Source organism: Otolemur garnettii, unplaced genomic scaffold (assembly GCF_000181295.1).
Source record: "Otolemur garnettii isolate 467f Iridium unplaced genomic scaffold, OtoGar3 scaffold00067, whole genome shotgun sequence".
Lineage (NCBI taxonomy): Eukaryota > Metazoa > Chordata > Mammalia > Primates > Galagidae > Otolemur > Otolemur garnettii.
The window spans coordinates 7155797-7173330 of record NW_003852462.1 but is presented as its reverse complement, the minus strand read 5'-3'; the positions used below and the strand labels follow the sequence as shown (position 1 = coordinate 7173330).

Genomic DNA, 17534 nt, shown 5'->3' with positions numbered 1-17534 from the left:
AAAAAAAAAAAAAAAAATACATAAATAAAAATAGCCAGACTATGGCAGGCACCTGTAGTCCCAGCTACCTGGGAGGCTGAGGCAAGAGAGTCGCTTAAGCCCAAGAGTTGGAGGTTGCTGTGAGCTGTGACAGGACAGCACTCTACCCAGGGCGACAGCTTGAGACTCTGTCTCAAAATAAAAAAAATAAAAAAAACTTAAAATTCAGGCTTGTAGCTCTTAGCACAGTGGTAGTGGTGTCAGCCACATGCACAGAGGGTGGCAGGTTCAAACCTAGCCCAGGCCAGCTTAATAAACAATGACAACTGCAACAAAAGATGGCCAGGCACTGTGGTGGGCACCTGTGGTCCCAGCTGCTGAGGTAGGAGAATCGCTTAAGCCCAAGAGTTTGAGGTTGCTGTGAGCTGTGGTGCCACTGCACTTTGCCGAGGGCGACACAGTGAGACTCTGTCTCAAAAAAAAAAAAAAAAAACAAACTTAAAATTCGTAAGAAAGTGGTCTTTTAGAGAGGTATAAAAATGAAAGCATCTAAAGAACATCACAGAACAGAAGGAGCTCTAAGTGGATAAGAAATAAAAGCTGCCACACCTTCTCTACATACTAGCTTTTTAGTTAGTATAGAATTTATTCTTTATATTACTTAATTTCCTTTTCCCAAGTATTAAATAGGCATAATTAGTGGCTAGATAATTCATTGCTTCCAGACTTTTCAATAATAACACATTTTAGCATGACAAGTATTAAAAAGACTAATAACAGGCTGCTCTGGACCAGGCCCTGTGCTCCTGCAGAGGGGACAGCCCACAACAGAGCCTGCAGCAGCATACAGGGCACACTCCTCCCTATACGGGACCTTCTTTCATTCCTGTGCAGGTTTCTGTTTCTCACTCCTATCTTTTTTTTTCTTTTTTTTTAAGAGACTGAGTCTTACTTTATTTTTTTGTTGTTGTTGCAGTTTGGCTTGGGCTGTGTTCGAACCTGCCACCCTTGGTATATGGGGCCGGCGCCCTACCCACTGAGCCACAGGCACTGCCCCCCTCACTCCCATCTTGAGAGATGAAAGTGTTTTCCTTCAAAGCCTGGAAGGACTTAATCTCACATGTACAAAGTGCTTTATAATGCACAAAGGACAGCATCTCAGTAGGCTGCCAGCAAAGTAGGCAGAGCCAAGGGGAAGCTTACTTGAACTGGCAGAAGATATCTGCATACTCTGGGAGGATCCCACTGGCCTGCAACACGGTTACTCGGAAAGTGAAGGCACTGCCCAGTTTCAGGTGGTTGCCAATCTCTTCCGAAAACCCTTCCATCACCATCTTGCCATCCAGCAAAGTGCCAGACTTCAAATCTAAAGAGGGACAAATGAACATACATATAGTTCAAACAATGTGAAGAGGAGGGAGCTGGGCATTTTCTCCATCCTTTGATCACGGTCAGTATTTTCCCGTCTTTCAAAATGTTCCCCAACACAGTAAACTCTGTCTACTTACCCAAGTCATTCATTCGATTGATTTCTTCTGGAGGGGAGATGACCTCAGAACTCTGACCCTGTCCTTCCACAATCCTCAGCTCCTCCAAGGACAGACCAGAACGAGTCATTGCAACAGAAGAGAAGTCATTCTGAAAACAAGGGAGGGGAGGTATATGACAAAGTACTACAAAAAACATAGTTTTCATTGATTTCCTTACTTCTGTTTATTTGTTTGACAAATAATAGTGACTGGAAAACAACACAGATTAAAAACTGAGGAAAGGCAAGAGAGTGAAAGGTACATGCTGGGTCTGTGCCGTTGACCTTAACCTTAGTAATTGCTGGGCATGTCCCATATTTTAGTGAACAATCTGCGGTCACCAGCATCCTGTACTTTTTAATTCTAGAAATGGGAATTAGTCTCCAATGCAGAACATTTCCCTTAAAACCCTACCTACTTCTTTCTATTTCCATAAGGTTTTCCTTCTTCCTGAAGGTTTCTCACCTGATTAAAGTACTCGTTATCAAAAGATATTTTAGCTGTTCCTGACTGTCGAATTCCAGAGCCATAATCAGGAGCTTCTTCATCCGCTAAGTAGAAAAAAATCAGCAAAGACAGAATGAGACTACATATGGGAGAAAGATGAATGACTCTCGTCAGATTATGAGATAAATAGCAAAGTCCCTTTCGATAAGAAAGAATGACACTGAAGCAGCAAAATTACAAGGGCTGCTTCCAACTCTGTGTGTAGGTTTACCAACCTCCTTAGTTCACATAAGACTAGTTAATAATCGGTTTTATTTTTGAGATTGTTCAAATGTCGTATCTAGCATACTGAGCCACCCCTCTATTGTGGCAAGATTATATTCAGTAATACAAAACAAACACTTAAAAATACTGTAATATACTTGTGGAGGCAACTTTCATAAACTCAACATTGTGGACTGTGGCAAAGGTTTCCATAAAGAAAAGGCTGAAAGGTTGCTTAACAAAGTGCAGCATTTGGGAATTAAGACAGAAAAATTACAGGAAATGGCCACATTCTTTCCTTAGAATATAGTCTGGATCATAGAAAATACCAGAATATTGACTGATTGATTTTTTTTTTTTTTTTTTGAGACAGAGCCTCAAGCTATCCCCCCGGGTAGAGTGCCGTGGCATCACGCTCACAGCAACCTCCAACTCCTGGGCTCAAGCGAGTCTCCTGCCTCAGCCTCCCACGTAGCTGGGACTACAGGCGCCTGCCACAACGCCTGGCCATTTTTTTTTTTTTTTTTTTGGTTGCAGCCATCATTGTTGTTTGGCGGGCCCGGGCTGGGGATTCGAACCCACCACCTTAGGTGTATGTGGCTGGCGCCTTAGCCGCTTGAGCCACAGGCGCCGAGCCTGACTGATTGATTTTTAAGAGCCAGGGTCTCACTACAATGCCCATGCTGGCCTCCGAGGCTCAAGCCATCCTCCCCACTCAGAATACAGAGTTGCTGTCACTACAGGCATGCCCCCCACCACCACCAGTTTATATCAGAATTTTGACCTGAGCACTATAAAAGCAGTCAAAGAAATGACTAGAAGTACCCTGAGAGAAAATTCAGCAAGACAAAGTCCTAAAAATTCTTCATCACTTCTGAAGTAATTAAGATACTTTCTTTTCTTGCCAATACTGTATTAGGGTAAGATACCTTATTTAAAATGCCAGTGACTTTTACAAAGTTAATCCAAGAGCTGTTCTTTAACATGTTAAAGGAAACCCTTATACCCCATTAATCCAAAACAGTGATAACACAAACAAAATAGAATCTACTTATAATACTTGGGAACAACAGCTAGAAAGGAACCAATAAAGGCTTTTCCCAAGGCAAACCCCCTACAGTTTGTACCTATAATGAAGCCGGCCTACCCCGAACTGAACCCATACTTCTCATATCAGAAGAGGGTCACCTACCTGCAATGGCCTGGACAGCCACACGCAGAAATCCCCGCACTTCCCCCTTCTCACTGACAATGGCCACCCTGTGGATCAGGGGCACAGGATACAGCAGATTGCTCAGGTAAACAAACGCCCTAGAGACAGAAACCAGGAGACTGACATCAGAGCATCCCACAGAGAGAAGCTGGCTTTCAGATTCACTAAGAACATGGCCATGAAACTGCGCTGGCTTCTGGGCCTTGTCACTCCCACCTTCATATCCTCACATTTCCTCCAACTGCATTTTTAGACAGAGACAACACTAACAAATGCAAATGTTTGGTGAAGCCGCTGACAAAGACCAACTTACACCAAATTACTCTCTGCAAAAAATACCACTGTAGGTAAAAGAGTAACAGTTGAAAGTAGACTTTCAAGATACTGCTCTATGATCCTGCTGGGGATAGCAGGTTAACCTCCCCAAGAGATTAACCTTTTAAGGAGTTTTTTTATTTTTCCAATGGGTAAAACAGGAATCAGGAGACTAAAAAGGCAGGAAAAATGTGACTGAAATGTAGTTAATAACTCTAGAATGGATTTCACATCTCAGTATTATGGGTCTTTTATTTTTACTCTAAGGACGGGCTATTCTCTTCGCTGACAAAGTGAAGGAAGCAGATATACATGGGCAGAGAAGCTGTGCAGTCAGAAACCTCTGAGTGGTGAGCTTGATCTGAAGGGCATCAAGATAAAGGCTAAGGGGGAAGACCGCTGATGATCCCTGAAGGGTTTATTTTGCTCCTAGAGTCCAAAACCTAATTCGTGAATGCATAAATAAAAGGTAAGTCACAGAACTAACACTTTACATTTTAAACAAAGTCCTATTACATTTGTATTCCTTTTTTCTTCTCTCATTATTTTGTAGCTTTTGATTTTTTTTTTTTGAGACAGAGTCTCATATGTCACCCTTGGTAGAGTGCTGTGATGTCACAGCTTATAGCAACCTCAGACTCTCGGGCTTAAGTGATTCTCAGTCTCCCAAGTAGCCTCAGCCTCCCAAGTAGCGGAGACTACAGGCGTCCAACACAACGCCTGGCTATTTTTTTGTTGTTGCTGTTATTGTTGTTTAGCAGGCCTGGGCTGGGCTCGAACCCGCCAGCCCTGGTGCATGTGGCCAGTGTCCTAACCACTGAACTACAGGCACCAAGCCAGCCTTTAATTTTTTTAAAAGCAATAAAAATGGTGATCACAAGCTGAAGAGTGTTCATTTCAATTAGTGCAAGGGAAAGAAAATCTAGTTCCTACTGTTACTCCTACTTTCCTACTTGGCATATGCTGATCTTTGAACATAAGACAAAGGACAAAGAGTAAACACTTGCATCAAGAAATCAAACATAACTAAAAGCGACATCATGCCTGTCTGCTGTAGATTTCCTGTTCTGAAATCTACTTTAAAACAAAGTTAGGAGGAGAACGGGGTGGATATTGGGATTTCAACTCAAAGTAGTAAAAATTCTGGAAATAGACAAAATTCACCACAGAAAAACAAATGTTAATAGAACTTTGAGAATAAATGAAATATGAATGAAAAGTAAAATAAAAATAACCACAAATGAACATTAAATCAGACCAATTGATGACTCCTTCCCTTTCAGTCTGCTCCTAAGTGGGAGGGGCGAATGAGGCTCAGGAAGAGGGTTAGAGCTTCGGGGCATAAAAATTTTAAGTACAAAGTCTTCTAAAAAGGATTGTAAAGAAGACCATCAAACACCAACTACCACAACAGAGTTGAAAAGACTAAGAATTCAGCACAAGCTATCACATAGAGATCATTCTCCTTTCTTCCCAGCTTTCCAGCCAGACTTGCCCACTTCCAATGCCTGGGCTATTAAAGAGTCACTGCACATGGCCCCTGCCTGTAGTCCTCTCTGCACTCACTACCCATCTCATGCCTTTGACTTCACGTCTTCAAATCTTTTATTATTTATTTATTTATTTATTTTTTATTGAGACAGAGTCTCACTTTGTCCCCCTCAGTAGAGTGCTATGGCATCGTAGCTTACAGCCACCTCAAACTCTTGGGCTCAAGTGATTCTCTTGCCTCAGCCTCCCTAGTAGCTGGGACTGCAGGCACCTGCCACAACACTCGGGCTGGTTTTTTTTTCTGTTTGTTTAGCACGCCTGGGCTGGGTTCGAACCTGCCAGACCGGAAGCATGTGGCCAGTGCCCTAACCACCAAGCTATGGGCCCCCTCACATCTTCAGTGGGTACAGAATTTTTGCTGCAAATCATACTGAGGATGGTAACTAGTGGGAACATACACAATAAGCAGTTCCTAGTGATCTTTCACTGACCTAGAGCTCATTACCACATAATTGGCATAGCATGGGTGGAGCTTTCATGAAGAATTGTGGGGAAGCCCTATTGGCATGCCTAGAAAGGGAAACTGTTACATAACCAACCTGTTATGTAATCTCTTTTATAATCTTAACCTGTCAATCACCCCAAAAGGCAAGAAATAATAACCAATACCACCAGGAGAAAGGTGGGCCAAACTAGTGGGCTTATAAAATGCAGCATGTGCTCAGCATTGCTCAGACTCTGGTCTGTCTCCACTTGTGGAGGCTAACCTGTTTCTCTCTCTCTGGAACATGTTTTCACTTTTGTCACTTTGTGCAGCTTCTTCACTTTCACTTTGTATAGCTTATTTCTTTCTCCAGTAATAAACTGTTTGTGTGGGACTGTTCTGTATCTGTGACTACTCTGTTATCAGCTCAGCTTGGTACCAGTACTCATTCTTGACACCAGGAACTAGGGGACCTGGGAACATCCAGACAGACCCAACACCCTGTGTTATATAATCTTGGCAACACACACATTACAGCATGTCCATAACGTTGGTGTGCAATTTAAAATAGTTGGCTATTTTCTTTTCTTTCTTTTCCTTTTTTTTTTTTTTCCGTTTAGCTGGCCCAGGCCATGTTCACCAGCCCCACCCAGTGCATGTGGACGGCACCCTAACACTGAGCTACGGGCGCCAGTCAAAATAGTTGGCTATTTTCATCATTGCTGTAATTTACATTTATTCATGTGATTACGGCTGTGTCGCCCACCAACTATATGTATGTTAGGGCAGGAACTATGTCTTGCTGTTTGGGGTTTTTTGTTTTTGTGAGACGAGTGAGTGTTGCTCTGTCTTCCCCACTAGAATGCAGCGGTGTGATCATGGCTCACTGCAACCTCAAGTTCCTGGGTTCAAGGATCCTCTTGCCTCAGTATCCCAAGGAGCTGGGACTACAGGCCACTATGCTCATCTAATTTTTTCTAGTTGTGTCTTGTTCTTGCTCAAACTGGTCTTGAATGCCTGACCTCAAGCAGTCCCTGCCTCAGTCTCCCAAAGTGCTAGAATCAGAGGTATGAGACACACCACTTGACCCACATCTGGTTTTGCTCACCATTATCTGCAGAGGTCATGGTCATGTCATACAGTAAATACACGATACATACCTGGTTAGTAAACATCTATGAGCATCAGGAAATAGGAAAATGATCTATCTACTATCTTTAAGCAGATTTTCCAGGAAAAATGGGTTAAAACAGAAACAGAGAAGTAAATTTATCCAACTTTATACTAGGTTGATTTTTCTAGACCATACTCATGACAGATATTAACTATTTAGAACACATCTAGATTCTTTACTATATATGTTATCTCAAACACAACTATGTAAAAATAGGGGCTATTGATTTTTTAAGGAAGCTTATCATATTCATACACATGTTACAATAAAGTACTATTTGAGCACACACTAAAGAGACTTTCCTTCCTGCCTATGGCAATGGCCATCCCAAGCGTGAAAGCATCAAAGACATTTTTGCAGATTTCCTTCCCAATATTTTATTTATTATTTTTTTTTTTTGGAGACCGAGTCTTGCTCTGTTGCCTAGGCTAGGGTGCCATGGAGTCAACCTAGCTCTGAGCAAACTCCAACTCCTGGGCTAAAGCGATCCTCCTGCCTCAGCCTCCCAAGTAGCTGGGACTACATAGGTGCCCTCTACAATGCCTGGCTAGTTTTTCTATTTTTAGCAGAGATGAGGTCTTGCTCTTGTCCAGGCTGGTCTTGAACTCCTGAGCTCAAGCACTCCTCCTATCTCAGCAACCCAGAATGCTAGGGTTACAGGCATGAGCCAGTGTGTCTAGCCCAAATTTCCCTTTTTAGAAAAGAGAATTTTATGATTTTATGGCAGGAGCAGGGCATCAGCTCTGAGACTGTACAATCACGCATTCACAAGACAGCTCCTCGTCATGTTACCTGATCAGAATATAGCCCTTAGCCCAAAATCGATGCTGTATAAAAGGTCTCTTCTGACACTTTATAAACTGGAATTAACTCTGCATTTTTGAGAGTCCTTATACTTTGACTTAGCAGACTGAAGGAGAACAGGGATGAGAGAGGGGAAGATGTAAAGGATACATTAGCAGTGAAGTTACATCAAAAAGGTACACAAATTTGTCAACATAAAGATAAGAAATATCAGCATAATTATGATGATATTTACAGAAAGAATGTCAGTTAAGGTATTCAAAAAGACCACAGAATAACCATCCTTTGTTCCCCTTCGGCCCAGAAGACTAACTTAAATCGTTTACATTCATCCCAAATTACGATGGATGGTGCATAACATCCCACCATGCCATAAGAGAACAGCTAAAGGGACAAGCTCTTTTAGTTTTCATATAAAGATTCACCAGAGGCAGCCACAGCCAAGGAAAAAACCTACAAATGGAATTTCACGAGAAATTAAAGATTTCTGCAAGTGATTTATATTACAATTATCTGCCAATAGGGGAAATCCAATCCTGTGAATCACGAGAACAGGAAAGAAGTCACTCCTATTATATATACAATGACCACCACACAACCGAGTGATGCTGCATTATCAGAATTTTGTTTATACAGGAGAAATGTAGTCAAGGGCAACAGTGGAGAGCTATGCTTCACTTTTTGGATTACTATGATTCACCTCTTCACCTAGTCTCTTGCAAGGCAAGGTAGTTCTAGAACCTAGGAACGGAAACAAATGGAAGCGTCGCTTCCTGAGCCATATCTCCCTAAATGCTTTATGTGAAAATCAAAGTAGGATTAATTGCCTTATACCTACACTTATATCTGATGTAATTAAAAAAATAAAACTAGAGAGACTGTATCTTAACATATCTATCTTAAGGCAGCTGGTTTCCACATTAAGAGGGATTCTGAATCAAGTGTCCACACAACTAATTCAAAATACAAATACTTCTTAGTAGAAATCCTAGGTAGGATGTTTGCTTTTCTAGGGTAGATGACAGAATATGCAAGATGAAAAGATTTTTAAGGTTCTTTTTTTCTGCCTAACTGTTCTTTTTACACTTGAGAACCCAACAGGCCTCGGTTTAAGTTGCTTGTCCTAAGTGAGTGACACAGGTGGCCCCGGCTTCTCCTCACAGTTATGCAGGTTTCTCCTCCCCACACCACTAATCATAGGATGAAGCTGTCTACTCCTCACCATGCAAAGGTACAGAACACATGTGAACAGCTTTGGAAGCTGCACAACTGACACTGGGACCAAGTTTATGGCCAGAAATTGGGTTCTAACTTCCAACCCTCTTAGAATTGTATGGAAATGTACCGAACAACAGGGCTACAAGATTTAAAACAAAAGCATTACTATCCCACAATCTGTATGTAATTTTCTCAGTTTTAATATAAATCAGCTTCTCTGATTGTTGATGGTGTCAATGGAGGACTTTCTGAGATTCCGTATTATAAAGTCTGTAAGTAAAATTTTAACAGACACCAAAGACCTACAGATAGGCTCAATGAAACTGACCAATCAAAGACATCTTTCTTTAATTAATTTTTTTTTTCCTTTTAGAGACAGGTCTCACTGTGTTGCCTCGTCTGAAGTGCAGTGCCATAATCACAGTTCACCGCAGCCTCAAACTCCTGAGCTCAAGTGATCCTCCCTCCCACCCTCAGCCTCTTGCGTAGTTGGAAGTACAGGTATGTTCCACCACTCAGCTATTTTTTAATTTTTGTAAAAACTGATGCCTAGGCTAGTCTCAAACTCCTGGCCTGAAGTGACTCTCCTACCTTGGCCTGCTAAAATGCTGAAATTATAGGTATGAGCCACCACAGATGGCCAAGGTATCCATTTTAGACAAAGGAGAAACTTGACTTTCCTGATTGTTTTTGTATCTCAGTAGACGAAGGAAAAAATCAACCCAACACTCCTCCTGAGTCCACCTTGTCCTCTGACTCCTGCAGCAGGATTCAGGAATTCTTTCGCCTGACCTTGCACTTGCTCTGCTCCCTTCCTCATGCCATCTCCTATACTTCTTCAATCACGCTGCTTTAAGAAGGAAACATCTAGACTACAATACCATTCACTGAACTCATGTTTGACTCTTAGCTTTAATTACTTTCTCCTTTGGGGTTCCTCCTTTAGAACAAAATTATGGGGCAATTTAAGACCAGGGGTCCTCTATGAGGTATTTACACATTGCTGTACGTTGGGCTGAGTAGACAGAGTACACTACAAACAATGCCTGCGATCTCTCTCTGGCCAGATCAGCATTATAAAGAGCCTGACATACTGGTGGCCTTGAGGACAGAGTGTGAAGTGAATTGGCTAAAGTAAGATTATCCAAAACTGCACAAAGAGGCCTTTTAGATCAAGAGCTGGTCCCTTTTTGCCTTTCTCACAATAACCTCACCAACCTTCCCACTAAAATGAACCAAGGGGATCGGTCGTAAAACGGGTCATGCCCGTCACTGAAGAGATCTGATCCCTCCTCCGTCCCTGCGTCAGAGCCGGTGTCATCCACGAATGCCTCATCATCAAAATCCTCCATCTCATCTTGCTGCTCGTCAGCCAGCTCAGTGATGTCGGAATCAGCCGTGGAAAAAGTAGGGGAGGGCGTGCGGTCAGCAAGGCGCTCATTCACACAGCCGTGGAAAATGGGGGAACTAGACACCAGGGAAGACGACGATTCACACAGCCAAGGAGAGAGGAATAGTTGGTTAAACAGGAAGCTACAGGTACCAATAGGACAGAATCCACTGGAGAATCAACACAATAAAAGTTAACAGAAAAGCAAAAGGATAAAATAAACAAAAATCATCTGAATTAGATGAAAAGAAATAGGGCAGGTTGAAAAAGTTATGCAAGGCCTGATCTTCAGAATAAGAACAGCAAAAGAAATACGTGAGTAGACCATTCCCAGCAAATATTGTGCTATAAAATGTTTATATTCTCTAGTTCACACAAGAGATTAGCATCCAGGCCTCAAAGGAGCCACTGAAATAAGGCTTCGAATCTTTATTCAAATTCTCATATCATCTCAGAGTAGAAAACGAAATGGGTGAAATGGGATATGCTAAAGCAGCACGTGCTTTTCTTGGCCAAGGTATGTTTAGCCAATTCATCTCTTTGAGAAAACCTCTTTACTATCAGAGTAGAATGGAAAAGACTTATTTCATTTTTATTTCAGCAACTCCTTGTTACCCAGTACCTTTAAAAAACATCACAGAGTTTTTGCAATTGCAAAGCAATTCTAATTCTGAAATCATTCAGCTCAAAAATTTTCCCCCTACTTTAAAAATTCTAAACCTCTAAGAACTAGATTCAATATGGACTCACAAGACTGAGACACAATGGCTCACACCTGTAATGCCAGTGCTTTAGGAGGCCAAGATGGAAGAATCACTTGAGCCCAGGAAGTCAAGACCAGCCTGGGCAACACAGTGAGACCCTGTCTCTACAAAAATTTAAAGAACTGCCAGATGTGCTGGCACACTCCATAGTCCCTGCTGCTCCTTTGGGAGACTGAGGCAGGAGGCTTGCTTTCAGCCTGGGAGTGTGAAGCTGCAGTAATATAATCATGCCACTGTACTCTAGCCTGGACCATAGGGTGAAACCCAGTCTTTAAACAAAAAAAAAAAGACTCCTGGCTCAGCACCTATGGCTCAAGCAGCTAAGGCACCAGCCACATACACATGAGTTGGCGGGGTATGAATCCAGCCCGGGCCTGCCAAACAACAATGATGGCTGCAACCAAAAAATAGCCGGGTGTTGTGGCAGGTGCCTGTAGTCCCAGCTACTTGGGAGGCAGAGGCAAAAGAATCGCTTAAGCCCAAGAATCTGAGGTTGCTGTGAGCTGTGATGCCACAGCACTTTACCCAGGGTGACAGCTTGAGGCTCTGTCTCAAAAAAAAAAAAAAAAAGACTCCTAGAAGCACTACTTGTTTTCATTAAATGCTGAAAATGCTGGAAATGATGTCACAAAACAGGTTCAGGGCGACTTGCACAGTGTGCAATTAGTTTGTCCTTGGCAGTGACTAAAGTGGGATGAATTGCTTAAAAAGAAAGAGGACAAATCAGAAAATGAACAAACTGCAGTCCCATAAGCTATGCTATGATTTTAAACTGTGTACAATACAGATACAGGTTTCCTTTTTCTTTACATATACCTTTTATTTTATTGTTATTTCTTTGGAGAAATAACAAGTGATTCTCCTGCTTCAGCCTCCCAAAGCACTGGTGTGAGCCACTGTGCTCAGCCTTTTAAATCTATCTTAATTAATAGTAAAACATTTTGTGAGTAAACTGGAAGCCAGGGAAGACTGTTAGGTTGAGGCTTGAAACAAATACGCCGTGTGAATAAAACAAAAGGGAAATACACCAAATGACATAGTGGTTATTATACCGGTAGATAATATTACAGACTGTGCTTGTTTATACAGCTTTCTTTTAATTTATTGTAATATCTGCTATGGTTTAGAACAATTAAAATAGGAGTATTTATTATTTAAAAAGACAACATCAACAAAATTATCACATACCTCCCCACAAGTTTGAACCAGTGGAACCGATCATAGAACGGATCGCTGCCAGTCACAGTGGTCTCGCTCTCATCTTGGGCACCAGAGGCCATCTCCCCTGCCCTGTCATACATCTCTCGCATCAAATCCAGCCTCTGCCTGTTTAGTAAACATAAGGTGCATTGGGTTAATACTATGAGACTGCGTGAAAATTTTGCTTTGGAAACATCTTCCATCCAAGTGTTTTGGAAAAGAAGCTCCTCCTACTATTTAATATTACTTTAAAAGGATGAAGATCACACATACAGAAAGCAAAATAGCATCCAGGCTTGATGCCTGCAGCAAGGTGGTTACAGTGCCAGCCACATGCACCAAAGCTGGTGGGTTTGAGGCTGGTGTGTTTGAGCCCAACCCGGGCCAGCTAAACAACAATGACAACTGCAATGAGAAAATATCCAGGCATTGTGGTGGGTGCCTGTGGTCCCAGCTACTTGGAAGGCTGAAGCAATAGAATGGCTCAAGCCTAAGGGTTTGAGGTTGCTGTGAACTGTGATGCCACAGCACTGTACCGAGGGCAACAAGAGACTCTGTCTCAAAAAAAAAAAAAAAGCAAGCAAGCATCCAAAGAATTCAGAGACAGCCACCAAAAGTCAAGAATGGCCACCTGTCGTCACCAGGCATGACAGTCACAGGGGAGTGTGGCTCAATGGTGCATGGCATCCCAAACACCCTGAGACAGCAGCAAGTGCCTCATCACATGAAGCCAGGGAGCTATGTTATAAGCTCCCCATTTATCATCAATCATCATGTGGTCCACGACAGAGAAGATGAGTAATTTCCAGATCCAAGACAGAGATAAATATGGAATCGGAACATTTGAAATAAAAGACGGTGTGTGGAGGGTAAATTTTTTTTTTTTTTTGAGACAGAGCCCCAAGCTGTTGCCCTGGGTAGAATGCTATGGCATCACAGCTCACAGCAATCTCCAACTCCTGGGCTCAAGCGAGTCTCCTGCCTCCGCCCCACAAGTAGCTGGGACTACAGGCACCCACCACAATGCCCAGCTCTTTTTTGGTTGCAGCCCTCATTGTTATTTGGCGGGCCCGGGCTGGATTTGAACCCGCCAGCTCAGGTGTATGTGGCTGGTGCCTTAGCCGCTTGAGCCACAGGTGCCGAGCCTATGGAGGGTAAATTTAAATATCTACAATGTCAAAGGTGTGTGAGGAACAGGATCTATTTATTCACTTAAAAGAAGATGGATACACGTTAGTATCACTGGCCACAACAGCAAGCATAGGAAAGACAGCAACAGTGGTTGGTCTGAGCACAGTTTCACTACTAGTCAGAGATTTCATTGTTCCCTCTCTACTTCCACGGCTTCACTTGACTAGCCTTACGAAAAAAAACAAGCAACGGAGAAGAGAGTTGGAGGGAGCCCACTTAAAGTAATTTGTCATTATTTCGTAAATAAAACAATCAGCTTTTATGAAAGTTTTCATACTTGAGTTTCTCCAAAGACCAATAATGTGTTGCTCCATTCTTTAGATCCTGGACTTCTACTGCCACCACAGTGCGAGGGAAAGGCCTGTCCTCGTGAGTTTTTTCCATATCAGTGGGAAGTAACTCGGGAGGCAAAGGCGAGTACAGCGTGTCAGTCAACAGAACAAACTGAAACTGCACCTGAATGGAAAGAATTGACAATGGTTTTCAGTAAGAATGAGATGAGACAAAGGAACCGTGCCCCCGATAGAAAGAAGTCAAATGTAATATTGGCTCAACAAACAGCTTGTGACTGACAAAAATGGTCATCTGTATAAAAATCATAGGGAATAATTTTAATTTCTAATTCAGCTATTTACATTCTTTGTTTTCTTAGTGTAGCAAACTAACATCTCAGTAAATAGGTAATAGTCGACTGAATGAAGTCTTTTGTAGATCTTACACAAGAGACCAAAAGCAGCTGGTGCAGTGGTTCACACCAATAAATCCTGGCAATTTGGGAGGCACAGGTGGGAGGATTACGTGAGCCTAGGAGTCTGAGGTTGTGTGAGCTACCGTGATACCACTGAGCTTTACCCAGGCAACTGAGTGAGACTATCTCCAAAAGACTAAAACCAGACCCAAGAACGCATCTCTAGACACTCAGTAATGAGGGAGAATGGAAACACATGGAGGTTTTCCACTTACCAGGGAGAGATTACAGCTACTACTCTTAGAAGTGTTTATGGTATGGTGCCTGCTTTGCAAGCCTCATGTTATTTATTTCTCACCACCGCCTTATATTTTCACCAACAAATATTAACTAAATTGCTAGGTACAGCAGTTAAAATAAAAAAACCCCTAGTGTTATTGCCTTTACCTACTCTACTCGAGGAAGGGAGTGGTTAAAAATAATAACAAAATGAGAAGGGCTGCTGAGATTATGAATGAAGATATCTTATGTCCAGTTTAGAGGACTAGAACACATCCCTGGTAAAAGATAACAAATTTCCCCTAAATCAGGCAGTTTGTGCTTTTACCCACTACACAATTATCATCTCCCTCTGTAATCTTAGCAGTTATTGTTAAGGTGATACAGAAGGCTAAATCTAAGTTTTGGTGTAAAGTTCTGGTAATAATTACAAACAACAAACAAACAATTTAATGCCTATTACCATTCTCTAGCACTGTTTTATTTTTTTCCAAGATAGGGCCTCACTCTATTGCCTAGGCTGATGCAGTGGTGTGATCATAGCTCACTGTTACCTTGAACTCCTCAGGGGTCAAGAGATCCTCCCACCTCAGCCTCCTGAGTAGCTGGGACTACAGATGTGCATCACCACCCCCTACTGATTTTCATTTTTTTTTTTTTTTTTTTTTAGAGATGGGGTCTAAGTATCTTGCCTAGACTGGTCTCAAACTCCTGCCTCAAGTAATACTCCCTCATCGGCCTCCCAAAATGCTTCATGTGTATTTTGTTCACACTTTCATTCCTTATAATATCCCTTGGAGGCAGCCACTGTTGCTGACCCCACTTTGTAGATGTGAATAGAGGCATAGGGCTATTAGAGACAACACAGCTCATGGAGGTAGGGCTGGACCCTGGACTGTCTGAGTAAGGAGCACATACACTTGTCCATTACACAACAGAGCCTCTCAGAACCCTAGAAGACAAGCAACTCAGTGGCAAAGGGGCATACAGGACTTAAAGGTGAAAACTTAATAGCAGAAAACAAAAGTAAGACATTTCAGAAACCCAAGAGAAGCATTTTTCTATGACTGTTTTTCTAGCTCTTGTCAGGAATACAGGTCCCCCCCCCCCATAAAATAAGCTAGAGAACATCTATTTTTTAAATGTTTTATGAATTGTTTTTTAAATTTTATAATAGAAATTTAATTAGTACCGACTGTATTCCAGCGTATATATATTATATACTATAACATATAATATATATCATTATATATTTAATACGTATATTAAATAAAGGCATATAAAAAAGCAGCATTATTACATAACATAGCTGAGTTCCCCTAAGGGAAAGGTTAGCTCAAAGTGACAGCCCAGATGTGCCCACAGCAGGCTCAGCCTCCAGACTGCCATGTTCCTGTCCCATCATACCTTCTTCTTCAGTTCCACACTGATGGCATTGGCTTCCTTTAGGTACACAGCATTGCCCCAGAGTAAGTCCCTTAATGAAGTAAACTGGTGAGACTTCCATTTCCGGAAGGCCCACTGGGCCAACTCAAATTCATGCTGGGTCCAAGGAACTGAAAGAGCAAACAAAGCATGTTTAATGGTGATCACATAACCACACAGACATCACCTCGCCCCTCTGTCTGGATCTCCTTTATCAAGTTGAGGCATTTTCCAGTTTCTTTTCATTGAGTAGCTTTTGTTTTTCTTCTTTCTAATAAAGCTTACTAATTCTGTTGACATTATGAAAGCAATATATATATTTCAGAAAGCCTAACAAATCAACTCCTGTATTTATGTAAAATAGTATATCAAAGAAACAGATCTCTCTCTCTCTCATTTTTTTGCAGTTTTTGGCTGGGGCTGGGTTTGAACTCACCACCTCCGGCACCCTACTCCTTTGAGGCACAGGCGCCACCCTCTCTCTCTCTCTTTTTTTTTTTTTTTTTTTTGAGACAGACTCTCCCTTTATTGCCCTCAGTAGAGTGCTATGGCATCATAGCTCACAGCAATTTCAAACTCTTGGGCTCAAGCAATTCTCTTGCCTCAGCCTCCCAAGTAGATGGACTACAGGCACCCACCATAACACCTGGGCTATTTTTTAGAGACGGGGTCTCATTCTGGCTTAGGCTGGTCTTGAACCTGTGAGCTCAGGCAATCCACCCACTTCAGCTTCCCCGAGTGCTAGGATTACAGGCAGGAGTCACCATGCCCAACCCTTTCCCTTCCTTTTTTTAAAAAAAAGATATAATTATGGGGTGGTGCATGTGCCTCAGTGGGTAAGGCACCAGTCCCATATACCAAGGGTGGTGGGTTCAAACCTGGCTCCAGTCAAACTGAAACAAACAAACAAACAAACAAAAAATAGCAGGGCATTGTGGCGGGCTCCTATAGTCCTAGCTACTCAGGAGGCTGAGGCAAGAGAATTGCCTAAGCCCAGAGTTGTAGGTTGCTGTGAATTGTGACGCCACAGCATTCTACCGAGGGTGACAAAGTAAGACCCTGTCTCTTAAAAAAAAAAAAAAAAAAAAAGATATAATTATTATGTGTGGCCATAGTAAAAAATATATCCCTGACCCCAGCATGTAAAATGTAGTATAACTTCAAATATTTCATTTTTTTTCCTTTCTAATATAGGAGGGAAAAAGGGCCAATTTTGTCTAGATAGTTAAACATAAAGAATTTAGTACATAAATTAAGAGTTCCTTCAAAGTTAATATGAAGCCTTGAGATTACTAAGAAGTTGGGTGGGAAAAGGAGGTGTGATGAACATTCACCCTAAATTATAAGGCAATAACTAACGATGAAAGCCCTAATTCAGCTAAGAAATGCTAGAAAACTTAGGCAAGCATGATTAAGCAATGTGGTTAGAAATATGCCAAAAATGGCTTTAAAGTACACGGATACATTACAAAGTCCTCACTGGGAAATCTCTGATATAAACCAGCCAACTGAACAGACTATCTTAATAAATATTAAGCTCTATATTTATTTATAGCAGATACATGAACTTTATATGTACAGAAATATTGGGCAGGACGCGTAAGCTTCCTGAGAGATTTATATGAAGACAGTGCTCAGTAATCTCACGAAGCCCTGAGGAACACCACTGGCCCCACACC

At 41.9% G+C, this 17534-nt stretch overlaps 1 protein-coding gene across 2 annotated transcripts in view; it reads right to left on the bottom strand.

Moving 5' to 3' along the window:
* KIF1B (kinesin family member 1B) overlaps positions 1 to 17534 on the bottom strand; it is a 161503-nt gene that overhangs the window by 47810 nt on the left and 96159 nt on the right. The window contains exons 22-29 of one of the 2 annotated variants that reach the window (XM_023515228.1): positions 15838 to 15986; positions 13741 to 13919; positions 12261 to 12398; positions 10137 to 10385; positions 3412 to 3530; positions 1974 to 2059; positions 1488 to 1617; positions 1183 to 1345 (exon numbers count right to left, since the gene is read on the bottom strand). In XM_023515228.1, coding sequence (XP_023370996.1) covers positions 1183 to 1345; positions 1488 to 1617; positions 1974 to 2059; positions 3412 to 3530; positions 10137 to 10385; positions 12261 to 12398; positions 13741 to 13919; positions 15838 to 15986 — 1213 coding nt within the window. The remainder of the gene's footprint in view (positions 1 to 1182; positions 1346 to 1487; positions 1618 to 1973; positions 2060 to 3411; positions 3531 to 10136; positions 10386 to 12260; positions 12399 to 13740; positions 13920 to 15837; positions 15987 to 17534) is intronic. The other variant, XM_012807292.2, reaches the window with a different exon arrangement.